This window comes from Mycteria americana, chromosome 16 (genome assembly GCF_035582795.1).
Source record: "Mycteria americana isolate JAX WOST 10 ecotype Jacksonville Zoo and Gardens chromosome 16, USCA_MyAme_1.0, whole genome shotgun sequence".
Lineage (NCBI taxonomy): Eukaryota > Metazoa > Chordata > Aves > Ciconiiformes > Ciconiidae > Mycteria > Mycteria americana.
In genome coordinates, this window is record NC_134380.1 from 2,123,787 (window position 1) to 2,140,084 (window position 16,298).

At 51.7% G+C, this 16,298-nt stretch overlaps 1 protein-coding gene across 1 annotated transcript; it reads left to right on the top strand.

The window, feature by feature from the left end:
- The first annotated feature begins 4,360 nt into the window (after nt 1–4,360).
- Nucleotides 4,361–4,777, top strand: PIRT (phosphoinositide interacting regulator of transient receptor potential channels). The gene has a single exon (XM_075519212.1). The coding sequence runs from the start codon at nt 4,379–4,381 to the stop codon at nt 4,775–4,777; it is 399 nt and encodes a 132-aa protein (XP_075375327.1). The 5' UTR covers nt 4,361–4,378.
- Nucleotides 4,778–16,298: the final 11,521 nt, after the last annotated feature.

The following is a 16,298-nucleotide window of genomic DNA, read 5'->3' on the forward strand; positions in this document are numbered from 1 at the left end:
CTGAAGAATCAGGGCTGCCTCCCCAGATAAAAAGGAGATGGTCAGGCTGAGGACTGGATTGGAAAAGCAAATCCAGCCCTTGCATGGCCGGGAGGACACAGGCCTGTGCTTGGGAACAAGGTCTTCAGATAGGACTGTTGCCCCACTTTTAGCACAACTCTAGCCACATCTGTAGGTTATTTGCAGCATCCCAGGTCCGGGGCTGGGATGCCAGTCCTGAAGGCTGCCGCTGCTGGGAGCTGGTAGGTGAGGAGCCCCATCCACAGCCAGGATGGGCTGAGGGACCCAGGGCAGAGCCTTTAGGTGTTCTGCTCAGTCCAAAGCTCTCTCCTCCGCACCACCATGTAATGTCCCCGAGGTCCAGGAGGTACCCAAGTGTGTGCTGTGCTGCTTTGCCAGCAGGTCCCCAGCAGGTGGGCCCCACTGGATCTCCCAGCTTAGAACCCAAACATCACTACACAAAGCACTGGCAGAGTAAAGGGAGGAGAAACAGAATCACATGAGGCTCTTCCTTATGGAGGGGGAAAAGAAAGACCCCAATGTTAGCTCCACTGACAACAGCTGCTCAAGGTTTCAGAGGCAGCAGCAGCACAATGCCAAACATGAAATCTGAGATGTGCTCTGGAGGTATTTTCAAGCCAGCAAATGGTCATCTGCTGATGCTCTCCTTACAACAATAATGATTAAAAAAACTGGGAGAAATCTGATAGCATTATCCTGCCAAGCTGCTCAGTACAACCATGGCATCTTCAAATATGAGCACATCTGTGATGAATTAGGGATGGAGCATGGGCAGAGCAGGAACTGAAATCACATTAGCTCTCCCAAGAGCTGCAGATACATGCAGTGCTTGCAAACAAACTCCCGGACACTTGCAGGGAGTGAAATCCTTTACTAGCTAACAGTGGGGAAAATACACAGAGCCTCATGCAAAAGCACAGGCAGAAATACAAAGCAGAGTACATAAATTAGAGGAAGAAGACCAAATGTAGAGAAAAGTGTGACCAAAAAAGCATGTTCTGCTAGGAAGTGTCAGAAAATTGATCAGTGTCTGGGAATTGTGGTGAGAGGGATGGTTATGGCAGGAAATAAAAAGGGGGGAAAAAAATCCATTCTAGTGTAAATGCAGACCTGAAAGGAAGATGATGGTTTCTGCAGGAGCCTGACATTAATGCTCTGCAAAATGATGAGGAAGTTGCTCTGCAGAGCTCAGAGCTCCAGATGCGGAGGGAGGGTGGCAGCACATGGGCAAGCAGGGAGCGGGGTGCCTGAAAGATGGGGCAGAGCAGACTGCATTAGGCTGCTGCGATATGAGATCTGGGCATTATTCCAGAGAAGAAAGCAAATTTCCAACCACAAAGCCAAATTAAAATTATACAGTGGCTTGATCATAAAACCTCTCCACAATAGATGTTACAAGAACAAAGACAAGAAATGCCACAACTACCTGGGATGGAATTTCAGGAAGAGCCTTGTAAAAGATTTGAGCTAGAAGAGGGGGATCACAACCCGGCAATGCGATGAGGAAGGGAGCTGGTGGACAGGCTGCACCCACCAGCCAAGCAAGAAGTTTTCCAGGATCTGAACACATCTCCACAAAACTGCAGCTGGTGGGGGTTTTTTGGAGGACTGGGCTGACTCTTGGGCAGGTTGCATAGGTGGAAGCAGAGCAAAGGTTTTGGCCCACGCAGAGCCAGCCTCACTGTCTCCCCAGAACACTGGACATTGCTGTCAGTATTTGGTTTTTGTCTAAGGAGCCTGTGGCTGCCTGGAGCCACAACTTACAGCAGTGGTGAGGTGAGCTGCATCACAGAAGCTGAAAGCAGAGGAAGTTGTACCCAATCACCTGCATGTCTAACACGGCTGTAGCCATCAAAATAACATGTCATGGCAGCTCATGCTTCTGCAAAGCCAAGGGGCCAGCATGCTCCACAGCAATAGTCCAGTTTGCAGAGATGGGGTTAGTAACTTAAAAGGAAGAGAAGCAGAGAAACTAAAGCTTGCTACTATGACCAAACCTATCTGCCTTGTCAAGTGCTTGATCATCCCTGATCAAGTGCTGTAGCAGATATATCAGGCTGGTAGAAATGCCCCCATCTGTCCAGACAGGGGTGAAAGCTGCAGATGGGAGGGTTGTAAATCATGTCTGTTGCTCTTGGCTTTTACTTTTTGCTTGTTGGTCCAAGTTTGGCAAACCTGAAACATCACAAAATACGTCGATACCACCAGATATGCATTTCTGCAACAGCATCTGTGTTGCAGGGACTAAACTGAAAAATTACATCTGTCTCTTTTCAGAATAAACCACAAACCTTGGCAGGGGACACAGATGAAAAAATAAGGGAGGTGTTGGCTGGCACCCAGCCATCAGCATCCCTAGGTGGGCACTGGGCCCAGTATGGCCCAAATGCGGGCAGGTTTCCTTAAGACAGTGCCTCTGGAGCTGTGCCAGCTTTGCAGCCTCTGTGCAGCTGCACTTACATGGTACATGCTCTCACATTGATTAGCAGCAACGGGAAACAAGCTGGGGCTGCCAGGCTTCATGGTCATTTCATCTACACCTCATTGCTGCCCGCTGCAGCCACAGGCCTTCCCATGGCATATGCAGAATGCAAATCCAGTCCGGTATCACCCATGGTGTGCACCTCCTGGTGAGCCATCCCACGGGCCAGCAGTGGGTCTGGGTGCAGCCAGGGCTGAACTGAGCAAACACGCAGCCCACGGTGCTGTGTGCGCCCAACAAAGGCCAAGGCAGGGTTTTAAATGAACTGTTCAGATCAAAGCCCACTTAGGCTCAAGGCTTGCGTAGTGCTTAGGAACAGATGTGCTTGGCAGCGGAGTGGGCACAGAGCTCTGGTGTCACTGCCCATCCATCTGAGCCCCACGGGGCGCTTGTGCCCAGGGCAGCGTGGTTGTGGCTTGAGCTTGAGTGAATGGGAGAGCCCCACAGGGACAGCTTTGGGGCTGGCAGCAATCACCAGTGGCTCTGCTTTGTGGTGCTGGCAGAAGGGCGATGCAGGGTCCTGGGCCACTCCGGGCTGGCACTGCTGTCACACTCCTGCTGCAGAGCATCCCCATGCCCCAAGGGCGGGGAGAGCCCAAACACCTGGCAGAGGACTAGTCAGTCCCATCCCTCCTGACACCGCTGACCCCCTGGGAGAAAACCTGGCAGCTCAGCCAGGAGTTCACTTTGCAAAAAAAATCTGATTCCTGGGTGTGAAGCATCCAGGTCCCCAGCCTCTCCCACCCTCCTCAGGCCTGGTACCTGTATGGGTTCATCTCTGTTGGGCTTCCCAGCAGCAGGTCAGACCATGCATCAGGAGCACTCCCTGATCCAGCCTCCTGCCTTTGTCTCCTCAGCAGAGCCCTGAGGAAATAGTGGTTAACATAATGCTCCACCCTTCCCATTTACCATAATGGTTTCTCCGTGCTAAAGGCACTTTGTTTCTGGGAAAATATATTTCTTCCTTGAGTTGGTGAAAAAATAATGCCTCAAAAAGCCACACTGCTGACCCAGCCGTCACAAGGCAGAGCATTTCAGTGCGCTCCTGCTACTGAGCCCAAGAGCCCTCCCGCAGCAGCCTGCCCCATCTTACAGCTGAAGAAATATTTCCTGTGTGACAGGCATTTCCCCATCTCCCATCTGTGCATTTAGATAGGAAATGAGAAGCTCCTGTGCTGCAGCTACCACAAGGCTGACATGTCTAGGCTGGATGTGGCAGTGAGGAGCATCCAGCCCCAGGGGTCTGAAGGAAGCGCTCAGCCCATGGGGGAGGGTGCTTTCTGCTCTTCCATTGAGCAGTCCTGACATGGCACACCTGTGCCTCAGTTTCCCCGCCTGCAAGAGGGAGACATGATCATGCCACAAAGTGCTGAGATGTAATTGGGATCTGGGAGAGAAAGCAGGTCCCAGGATACAGAGCTCTTCCCCACAGGCAGCATCACCAGCCCTGCTTGCAGCACCCTGATACTCCCCTGAAAGCAGCCAAGGGCCCTGGGAGGCTCAGGGTCATGGGTCCCAATGGACGCCTAGTCATCCCACCGCTGAATCCCTGTGGGAGCTGGAAGCTGGTGAGCTGGAAGGTCTCAGGACAGGGACTGCGAGAGTCCCACTGTCCATGGGTGGGCAGTGGGACTCTGTAGGCATCCTCAGTCCAGCCTACCTTCAGGACCCTCTTGCCTATTCCTTCATTTCATTGCTCTCATAGGTATCATGCTCTTCTCTCCCTGCAGTGACCCACAAAGCCTTCTCCACCTTCATTTTACTTCACACTGATTAATGACCAAATGGAAAGCACCCAATCCATCCTCCATCACTAGCCCTGCTCTACTTTTTCTCTTTTGTCCATCTCAGGTCTCCTCCTCAGATCCCGTCACCATGGAAATTCCCCCCAAGAGCCCTGACGGGAGTGAGAAGTCTCCTCAGTCCAAGGAGCTGCTGACCAGTAACACGGCCAGCACTCTCTGCATCAGCTCCCGGAGCGAGTCTGTCTGGACCAGCGCATCCAGAAGCAAGTGGGACATATACCACAAGCCCGTCATTGTCGTGTCTGTCGGAGCAGCCGTCTTCCTCTTTGGGATAGTCATCACCAGCCTGTCTTGCATCCAAATCAAGAACAAAAATGTTTACAAAATGTGTGGCCCGGCTTTCCTATCCTTGGGACTGATGCTCCTTGTTTGTGGCCTTGTCTGGATCCCCATCATCCGGAAGAAGCAGAAGCAGAGACAGAAGTCACAGTTTCTGCAGAGCCTCAAGTCCTTCTTCTTTAACCGCTGAGGGCAGCCCAGGACCTTCCCAGCAAGGCTCCCCTCCCCTCTACCCACGTGTGTTGGTTAGCCATAAAAATAAATGTGTTCTTGTACTCTCCTAGAGGATTTCATCCCAGTAAGTCTCTTCCCTACAGGTGAAACATACTGTACCAGTCTCCAGTGTGAACTTTGTATTTCATCCAGGTAATCCCAGAAAAAAAGAAAGCAGGATTTTGCAGCTGAGCCCAGCAAGGAAGGTCCGAGCTCTCTGCCTCACCCTCCTGCCCAATGAGCAACCCAACGTCACATACTGGGAAAAGCAAAGCTCCTAAGTAGGCTGGCTCCACCCAGTAGCTTCTGCAAGATACGTCAGCAGAGACGAGCCAACCGACTACAAAGTGTGAATAAAGCCAGGTGTGAACACTGCTGACTGCAAACTGCAGGTCAGATGTAGAAACTAGGAGGCCAGAGGTGGTTCATCCAGAGTCAACGGAGAGGAGAAGCAGGACAATGTAGTTCCAGTCTACTTTATATCAGAGGAGGCCACCAGAACAGGCAACACACATCACCAAAGCTTAGGAGGACCAGATGTGACGCCCATGGTCAGGACTTTCCTGTCATCGAGCTATTACGATGGCTGGCTGAGACATGGCTGCAAACTAGAGTTCACTCCTTGCTCAGGGTGGAGCATTCACAATCTTTATTTATTGCTCCCAAGGGTCAAGGCAAAAAGCAGCATCGCAAGCAGCATTTTTTTTCTCCCCCAGCAGAGGGTGTTTAAGAAAGGCTGTTCCTCCAGGCCTGCAGACGCAAAGTTGCTTTGCAGCATCTCTGCATTTGCACTGATGTCTGCAAGAGACACCCATAAACCTGAACCATCAGCCTATTCATGCGACCAGAACTGGACCACAGGCAAGTCAGACAGGTTTGTTATCTCCACCACTCTGTATTTCTGCCTTTAATAAATGTGTGCCTAGAGGCAATTCACCAAGGAAGGCACGGATCCTTTCTGCATGGTTTTTGCTTTAATTTTATATTTTCAGCAGGCCTGATTTCCTTTAAAAGACAAATTTGAAATGCAAATGCTCAGTCTGAGGAACTGGTCTCAGTCTGGACAGCAAGATCTGGGTTGGTATGAATAGGGCCATAACGTCCAGCTCCTAATTTTGGGTTCAGACACTGATGAGAGTCTGATTTTTCAGAAGTGCTGATGGAGACTGGATCCCATAGCAGACTTTCATCAGCCCAGTGAGATTCCCCAGCAGAGCAAGCACTGGCTCAAAGGCCCTGACACCCACTGCGGGATGAGGATGTGGTCCATACTGATCAGAAGCAGAAGAGGAACACAGAAAGAGGAGACCCCACCAAGCTCCTCTTTGTAGTCTGCACCTCTGCAGGGAAGCCGAGGCAGCCCCGTTGCTCTTCCAAATGCCATGGGAGGAAGAGAGGCTGGCAGGGGGTGCACTGAGAGAATTTGCAATGTGTTCGCTCTTTGGTTTCAAACAGGCAGGGTATGATAACCTCCATCGACTGCTGGTGAGAGGAAGCTCATGTAAGCCCTCAGGTTTCTCTAACCCAGTATCCCACATCTACCAACAGCTCCCAAGGAAAGCTGAAGGAAAGCACAAGGAATGGGGCATGCAGACAATAGCCCTTCTCCTGGTTTATGTCCACCTCCCAGCTCACAACAGCTCAGAGTCAAGCCAGAGGTTGCTCCAGACCACTGTTTGACAGTCACTGATACAGCCAACATGCCCAACTCCTCCTGTTTTGCCCACTTTTTCAAATTGGTTTGCACTTTCAGGCTCTGCAACATCCTGGAGCCACAATCCCTTCAAGCCCCCTAATTTGCCAGACACGCTGGAAGCTCTGCATAGCATGAGGAGACGTGGCAAAAGCAGAGGGTAACAGATCCTGCTGCTCCAGGCCAGCGGGTGCCCAACAGGTCAGTTAAAAAAGAGTGTTTGCTGTTGTCAAGGACCATGAAGCTGTTAGCTGTGGGAACTGTGCTCAGGGCCAAGAGCTGATTCCCTGTGGGGAAATATTTAACCTCCTCCTGGTCATCTCTGGCTGAACTCCCTTGCACTTGAAATTGGTGCCACATCAGCATCTTTGCCTGCGAGTATGGTCCAAGGTGCCTGTGGCCCAAAGCCTTCAAGTGGAAGGATTTTTGCTACCACAATTTGGCTAACATGATTAACTAGGGAGCTTGGGCCCACCTTGGCACCGCTGCCAGGCTCCCACCAGTATGTGTCCAAGGCTGACCAGTCCCATGCACCTGGAGATCCTCTCCACCAGTGTTGGGAGAACTTGAGAAGGCAGGTCCCACCCTGGCAGCTGACACAGCTGGATTACAAGTATTCAAGCAATGCCTTTGCCCCAGGCTCAACCTGGCCGTGAGTTTTGTTTCCTGGGTGGTGCAGACATGTGTGTCCCCTGCCAGCCAGTGCCAAGTTCGTGAATGGGGTGTACAAGGTGTATGATCTGGCACTGGACCCAGTAAACCTCCGTTTGTTCCTCAGCCATTCATCATGTCATGCAAGGCTTTGCTTGTTTTTGCAACCCTGACTTGGCACTAGGCAGCAGTCTCTATTGATTTAGCTGCAACGGGCAGAGGATGCTCACCTAAAACTCCTGCTTGGGGGGCAGCTGCAGTCAGAAGAGCAGACAAACATTAGGACTCACGAGGGCGAAATCACGGAGTAACATGAAGAACATCATCAGATCCCAGCCTGCAGATCTGGTTGCAGACAGGCATCCTAAAGCTGCACAGTCTGGAGAAGGCACATGGAAATGTTCTCTGCTGCAAACAGCTCTGCTGTGGCAAGAGGCTGCTCAGCCCGGGCTTGCTGTCCAAAGGTATGTGACAGGAGTACTAGAAGTACCAAATGGCCTGGAGAGAGGGAGCAGGTGTCCTGCTCTCCATGTCTCACGATCAAGGATACGGAGATGGTCAATGAAATGTTAATATGTTAAGAAGTCACTGAGGCCAAGAATCGAATGGGATTCCAGACTGGTCATTTATAACAAGAATATTAAGTTTAATTAAAGCAAAAATTTCCCAAGGGACTTTCACGTTGCTGCTCTGGTCTCATGTCTGTTGTTTTGTGCCTGCTGGTAGAGAGGGGAGGCTGCGTTATAAGGTGTTTGAGGTGGATAATGGTGTGGCATCCAGGGGCCACCATGCAGGGGGCCTCACTCAGGACATCGGGAGGAGGAAGAATGGGGCTGGTGCTGCAGGTTTGTTTGGGTGCTGGCCATGTGCCTTGGGTGAAGGTCTCAGGTCTGCAGATGTGCTCAGTGGACACCTCTCTTGAGGTGTGAGGAGCACATGGGTGGCACAGGAAAGTGCCTGGCAAGAGGATGGAGCCTGCCCAGGTGAGGGTAAAGGCAATAGCCCAGGGATCAGCAAAACTTGCTGAGAGGAGGAGGGGGGATTTATCAGCTGGATCTTGCCATTTGCTGCCCAGATCTGTAGGGGGACAGTGAGGTAAAGGGAGAGAAATATTAACTGAAGGGAAATCTAGATTAACAGCTCAAAGATCAACATGCAGATGGAAGTCCAGCAACAGAATGGGAACTCTCCACTTTGTTGCACGGGGTATAAATGCCTGATTACTGCCGGGAAGTTGGGTGGATTTTGCATTTCTGCATGCAATGCAAAGAGCTCCCAGCACTGGGGAATCATTCTCCTGAAGTGAGAGAGGCTCAGCTGGAGCGACTTAGGGAAACAGAGATGCAGGGTAGCCTGGAGACTGTTGACAAGGGTTTCATTAGGAGTTGACACAAAATGTATGCCCTACTGTGGCCCAGCAAAACCCTGCAGGGCTGCTGAAAAGTGAAATTCTGCCTCTGTGCCGTGGGATCAGTGAATTTCTACATCCCGCTGACATGGGAGGCAGCAGAAGCAGGGGGTATGTGTGGGTTCAAAATGGGCTGATGGACAACAGATCAAAAAAGAGACAGCAGAAGCAACAGAGAGGGATGTGTCCTCTAACTTCTGTAACGTAACAGTGGTGGATGCTGGAGAAGTACATGGGGACCAGATGGCAGCAAGGGCTGGGCTCATGTGCCGTCTCCTCCTGCCACTGCTGGAGACAGCACTGGGCTAGATGGACCTTTGATCTTACCATAGGGCAGTTCATGTCTTTGGGTCATTCCCATGCACCTGCAAAGCACTGTTTGACTGCTCCCCAATATTCCTCTCTACTCCCACTGAAGCTTGTTTGAATCCCGGTGTGATGCTTTGGATCAAACCAAAGAAAACCATGTTTTAAGAAAATATCAGGTTATCCAGCAAATATAATTACATCTGGCTCTCACTAAAGCAAGCTTAGATGCAATCTGCCAGCTTCCCCTGTTCTATAAAAAGAACAGGAAATCCATTAGAAAATTCATTATCTCTGCAGAGCAGTTCAAAGAGGAAATGTTACTCCTGCATCTCAAAGGTCAGCCCCCCCCCCCCCCCAAACCCGCCGAGCAGGCTCTGCTGCCGGATGACACCCTGCTACAGGGCACCTGCAACAGCTTCTTCATTCCTGGGCTTTACCAAAAGTTGAAACTGCCCAAAGATAGTGCACACCCGTGTTGCATACCTCTCTCGGAGGATGTTAAATTGTGTTTTATCCCACTTCGCATCAACTGGATTCACCCCTGGTATAATCCGCAGATTTCTGAAGCTGCTGCTGGGAATTGCACTAACAGTAACCCCTCTCCTCTGGGGTATAAATTATTGAACTGTGGCAGGAAGCAGGTGACCACTGGTGTCCATAAGCGCACATATATTCCCCTGAGCACTCCCACCACTCCTTCCTGGAAACACGGCTGAGGGCTCAGGGGGCCACGGGGGCTGATATCCCGAGTCTCTGTTGGGTTGTCTGCTTCATGTCTGTGTCTGGATATTAGCCAGGCCGCCAGTTCAGTGTGCACCCTGAAATGCTGCTGGTGCTTCCTTGCACCGTAAGGAGCAGATGACATCCCACCGGGATGAACTGCAATTGCTCATCCCCTACTCAAAGCCAGCAATAGCCCTTCCCTGTCCTTAATGAGCAGTAATGAGAGTAATAACCTTCAGAGGACTCTCAATGCTAGCAGTGAGTTTGAAACCCTACCAAAAAACCCACATCTTTCCTATTTTCACACTAGGTGTTAGGCACACGGAAGCTATCGAACCAGCTCAGACTTGCACTGTGCTACCGCCGAGGAGGGCACAGGAAAGCTGCAGAGGCAGATGTGAGCAAACATGCCCCAGCTTTGCCCCTTAACCTTGCTAAGTGATGAGAGAGAATGCTGAAGCAGAGCTTTCACCCAAACCATGTCAGAGACAGTATATCTGGTTAGTTCTCACTCAGACGTGGTACTGCTATGACCTGGGTGTTTCCAGGGGAGAAAACGCCTCCGGCCATGCAGTCACTCAGAGCTGCCCCGGGCACGCGTGTGCAGTCCCGGAGAGGGCTAGGAGTTCCCCCAGCCAGAGCCGGGTGTTGCAGCAATAAAAGTAGTTGTGTTTTTTCTTCTTTTTTTTTTTCTTCCACTCAACCGGAATATCAAGTTGTAACAGAAGTCAACACCAAAAAGGAAACTGTTTACTTCCAATGCTCTGACCCAGGATATTTAAAGATCTGCTCCTCTGCATGCAGCAGCGTCGGGGATGGGAAAACTCCCATTCCCTGCGTTACCGGGTTTGCAGCATCCAGCCCACCAAGAACACCAAAGGTTCAGGGGCTTCAGAGATGTCAATCTCCTTCCCAGCCTCTACTGTAAGCAACCCTGGGAAGGAAATACCATGAATTCCACCCTGCTCCTGAGCTGGCTGGTGCAGCCTGGTTTTAACTCAGCCTGAATCCCCAGTCCTGCCACGAACCCCCAAACTGCTGGGGTGTGGGGGCTCCCAGGATACCAGTGAGAAGTGGTTGAAAATGTGCCCCCCATCTCAGTTTTCTTGGTTCTGAGACCTGCTTGGACCCCATTAGAGGTTACAAAACTTTCCAGCCCTTTCCTTGCTGGAGAACCCTGGGGGTGGGACTGGGCCAGCATCGGGGCTCAGGTCCCCAGCCATGGGTTGGGGTGGGCCACAGCCTGAAACTCTGGCAAGGGCAGCAGGTCAGCTGTGCTCTGGGCAACCTGTGTCGATGTAGGAGTGTTGGTTAACCCCTATGGAAGGACCAGGGCAACTCTCAGCCTGCCCAGCAAGTGCTTCCCTGGGTACTCATTTAACCAGGAGTTTCCTTTGAAGCTTCTGAGCCTCAAAGTTTAAACTATCTAGTCTAAATTCCATCCCTGGGTTACTCAACCTCTCTGGTCCAGCAATGGTCTTTCCAGCATGTGCCAGTCTGCAGCTGCAGGGCTCCGTGAAGGCAGTTGGAGAAATTCAGCTCCTCCACCTCCCTCTTGTCCTCGCAAGCTCTTGCCAGGGGATGCTGCATTATCTGCAGCCCTGCCATGGCTCAGCCCTGGTTGGAATCTGCACTAACCTGAGGAGGGGGGACCCAAATACTTATTGGTGTATCTGTGTTAGTGCAAGGAAAGTCCCTTCCAACTGAATTCCATAGCCCTCGAGCTGAGTGCATGTGTAATAGAACAGCACATAACTCTGCACTGAATGCACACAAGCCAGTAAGGCTCAGCCTTTCCTAGGTTGACAGGCAGTGATGCCCTGGTGCAGCTCTCCTGGTGATGGTTGATCTCCGGAGGCAAGGAGGAGAGCCCTGGAGAGGGTCCGCAGGAGGAGGTGCCTTCTGCCCGTCTGCCCTGCCAAGCCTTGGTACCTCGCATCCCTCTCCAGATGAAACGTGGACCACAGGTGCCTGTAGCTCCTGTGGTGCCCACAGAGGGGACCACTGGTCCTGACTGCCCCATGGTGCTGCACCATCAACCACAACCTCCTGGGCAGCTCTTATAGATAGTTATTTACTTTAGAGTTTACAACTTTTTATACTTGACCAGTCCTTGTGGTGTCCTGTTCGCAGCACTTCTCCCCTGATTCAGGGCCTGGAAAGACTTGCTCCATTTTAAACCAAAATCCTTGGGACCATTCTGCAGACTGGCAGATTCAACTGTCATCCTCCAAGGATGCACGTGTGATGAAGAATTGGAATTGTTGGGGGGGGGGTAATATTAAACTATTTTTTTTAAGAAAGCCTGAGGTACTGCTTGGAGATACCCTCAGTCAGTGTGAGTGGCTATGGGTGGGCGGGGGGGGGGGGAGTTACAGCACAGCCTGTCAAGAAAAGAGCTGTCAGGGGAAGCTGTGTCCTACTATCTATCTATCTATCTATCTATCTATCTATCTATCTATCCATCCATCCGTCCATCCATATACCCTCCCCACACAGATAAAAGTTGATTTTAATCCCTTAATAGTTAAGGCAGCCTGATGCTAATGGGTGCTGTGTGGTTTCGGCCCATGCCAGCCAGCCCTAGAGGCACGTACTCCAGTTCTTTGATGTCCTTTACCCTGGCAAAGTATAAAGCGGAGCACAGGTATGGGAAGGACAACTATTTGCAGAGCTGAAAGTAGCTCAGAAAGTCCCTGGTGGATGCAGGCAACAAAAATGGTGGTTGAAGCCCCCAAGACTATCCCTGGACAAGGGTACAAAGGTATCCCTGGACAAGGTACAAAACAAGGAGGAAGGGAGGGAGATGAGAGCTTGGGCCTTCCACACTTAGTTACAAGCTGGAAGCATTAAGCCAGGGGATTTAAGGGAAGATGCAGGTCTGGAGTATGTTCTGCCTGATTTGGGAGGGGTCAAGGGACTCAGAAGGGCATCCCACATGCCTGTGTATATGTGTCCCTATGGGATAGTCGGTATTTTGGGAAAGGGTCTGCCGGGAAAGCACCTGGGGAGAAGCTCCTCAGGGTTGTGGGCTCTTGATGTATGGCTGAGATCAGGAAAGACCAACAGCCAGCTGATGCTGGCACATCACGGGGATCACTTAGGGCAGCAGACTGGGCTCCTAGCATACTTTTGCCATCTCCAACAGCGGTAGGAGCCATAAACCCCAAGTGGCACATAATCAACAGCCTCTTCTGCTGCAAGCAGCACTCTCTGCTCTTCTGAGGAGATCAGCGATTACTGCTGAGCTGGGCCCTGCAGGTAAATGGGAAGCAGGTCACCAGGCTTGCCCTATGAAAGGCACTGGGTGTACATGGCACTGCCTCTGCTATGGCAAGACTCGGTGGCATCTCAGCCTGAGGGACTGAGGTCCTGGAACAGTGATGGCCCTGATGGCTCCCAGTTGAAATCCTGGCTGGGAAAAGCTGCAGCCCCTCCCTCTGCCCAGTGCTGATAATTGACTCTGGCTTTCCCTAGTGGTTACAGCCATAATTTATTGCAGGAGTTCAACCCCCTGCTTGGTGGGGAGGGGAGGTTGAAGGTCTGTCTGGTTTTTCTGGCTGCTATGGGTGCTCCCCAGCCCTAGCTGGATCTGCAGGGTTTGGGGGTGTGGGGTGTCGAGCGTGGGGTCTGGTCTGCACCCCACCTGCCCCCATGCCTGGACCAGCCCTTAGGGTCCCACGTTGGGCTGGTGTGCCCATGGATTACAGTGAGTTTTGCACAGTGCCTGGGACTGGGATAAGCCAGCAACCCACCTTCCAGCTCTGCTTGCTTTCCACCCCCAAACGCAGCCTTAAGCCGGGTCTTTGAACTCCAGTGTAGGGAAGGGGTGGCTGGAAATCGCAGGTCAGTATAACCAGCACTGCCAGCATATTCTTCAGCTGTAACAACCTCAGCTCAACACATCTGTTTGCTCGTCGCTCGTGCTGGGGCAGGAGCCACTGCCCAAGGCAAGCAGCGCTGTGCATGGCCGATTGCATCAGGTCGGCAGAGGAGCGGGCAGATAAGCTGTCCCCGGGGAGCACCCTTCAGCTGCTCACGGTGTAGGTGCAAGTCTAAGCCAGCTCTCGCCTGCTAAATCTGTTGCAATGGTTTTACAGCGGTGCCTGCCAGCACCGGTGGATGCTGCTGTGCAGGTCAGACCTGGGTGCTTCCACCCCCCCACTCCTGCTGCGCAGCTCTCACAGACGGGATGGCACAGGAGCATCTCCGGCTGCTGGCTGCTCCTGGGGAGCATTTGCAGATATTGCAGAAAAGCTTTCAACAGCCGTGTACCCACCAAAGCCATATGCCAGCCAGAGCTTGATGATGTTCACAGCACAAAGTTGGGCAGGGGGTGCTGGATCCCCTCTCCACTGTGGCGAGGGTGGGCTGAGCTTCCCCTGGTCGGGGATGTGAAGGGCCCTGCGGAGTGTGGGAGTTTCTTTCAGCAGAGGGGAGCATACGCTAACCCGCCACGCGCTGGGATGCTCTGACGCGTTGTCCTCTGTGGGATGCTTTCCAGAGGATCAGCAACACCAGCCAGGGCTCAGCAAGGAAGGAGTGCTGGGGGAAGGACCCTTTCCTAAATCAGTGTTATTCCTGTCCAGCCATGGTGTCTGGGCTCCTTTCCCAGATGTATGAAGAGGTACAACCACTCAGTGTCTATCAATCAGTGTCTTTCGGTGGGGGGAGGGAAGGGTGTGCTGTTTTTACCATTCCTCCCCAAGGAGATGTCCTGAGAGTTCAATATAAATTGCTCTGAGTTTTCACTTGGTCAAGGAAGCTCTTCCTACACTCAGACTTGGGAGGAGAGCACTTGGAGAGCAGCTTCACTCCTGCAGCCATGTGTCCCACAGCTGAGACCCAAACCCAAAATGCTCCAACCCTGCATGGAGCTGCTGGCCCTTGAAGGAAACCAGTCTCCTTGTGCTGCAGAAGGGAGTTTGCCCATCCCTGCCAAAGCTGAGCTTGTCTGCAGCACCTGCATTTATGGCAACTTGAGCCATTCACCACCACAGGCACAGCCAGCATTGAGCCGTGGAGCTGTGGCTGGAGAACACCATGCATGAACCATCCCTGCGCTGCTTGGTCAAGCAGCACTGTGCTGCCCATCCGTTTTCTCCTCATCCTTAGGCAGGTATTTCATAAAAGCTCAGCCCATGCTACAGGGAGTTACCTGGGTTTCACTACAGGACAAACTTTTTGAAGGCTCCTTCTTCGGTTTGTCTCCACATGCTGCAGTTCAGTAAATATTGACTGACTCCCACTAGCCAAAGATTTTGTCAGACTACTTCCATTCGCCTGCTCAAATTTTTGCTGCTCCCAACTAATATGTAACTCAGGGAAGCAACGTTCATTGTTCCCTGTGAAGAACTGGTTCGGTCTTGCAACATACTTTTGCAAACCTGTTCTGGGCCAGCTCCAGGAACAAGTATTTTCCACTAACATCATCTTTCCAGCTACGGCAGCACTGGGCTAGAAAAAGGCAGAAGAGGTAGGCAGAGTTTTCTGCTCTTTTTTAAGTATCTTTGGAGCAAAATGCAACTGTTTGCAGTTTTCTAAGCTGTTAATTGGAGGTGAATGAACTTCTGGAAACCTTTGGGTTCCTTTCCAACCCAGGGAGCAACTTTGTTTAGTGTGTCACATTTCCTTTCATGCTATCATGGGCAAATTGCTGCTCTCATGCACTGCTTGGCAGGGCTCCGCATCACTGAAATGCACCCAGATGAAAACCCTGCCTCCTACAGAGCAAATCCAAGCTGGGCTGCTGATACCCTCCTGAAGGGCAATACAGGGCACTCAACTTGCAACGTCTGGCTCACGAAAGCCGGAAGCTGCCGTGGAAGGAAGCCTGAAGAAAGCCTCGTCTGCAGTGGTAAATACTGCCCAGGCCCCAGAGCTCCCCTGGAGGGACACCAGATGTATGGAACGGGCCATCCCACCACACAGTGTCTGCTCTAGAGGGACAGGAGTTGCCACAGCTATTCTACCCCCTGGAGTGGGGTCAGCGATTCCCAGTTTCTGTGTTGTAACAACCTCCACAAGTTTTCTTGCTCTCTTTTTCATTCCTGGGCTGCCCTAGGCACGGAATGCAGCCCAGGAGAAGACTCCTTCATCTAGTCTGGTGAGATGAAGGTGGCACCAGCCTTTTGTAGTGTGGGGCTGGACAGGCCTGGATTGATCCGAGTTCCTTGCATCAGACCCATTTTCCTTCAAGCTGTTTGCTTTTGGAGGGTGTCACTGGTATGAGGGAGATTCCTGGGGTGTTGCCTACTCTGCCCCATGTGGCTAATGTCTGTTGGGATCAGAGACCAGGCTAGAAAGGACAGAAAATTCTCGAGACATCTTCTGGAGCTCTTTCACTACAATAAAAAACTGTCTGTCTAATCAAATCACCTGGAAGAAGTCTCTGAAATTCAGTAAGCGGAAGATAAAGACTCAGAAAAAAAAAAGGAAATGGAAACTGTATACAGCTGTGGGAGCAAGAGGGGACACAGAAAAGGTCCTTTCAGAGGGTGATGAGGCTCAGGCTCATCAGAAAACTGGCCAGAGCAGCTCCATCATCATCAACACTGAACCTCAGGCGGGTTCATCAAAATGTGGCTGAACTGGGGAGCAAAGAGCTGCAAACCTCTTTTTCCGTCCTCTGTCCACCTCCACAATCACTGCAGTCCATTGAAAGAAGACTACAGAAAAAGGTATCCACCCAACAGGCTGCCCAACAGCAAGCCA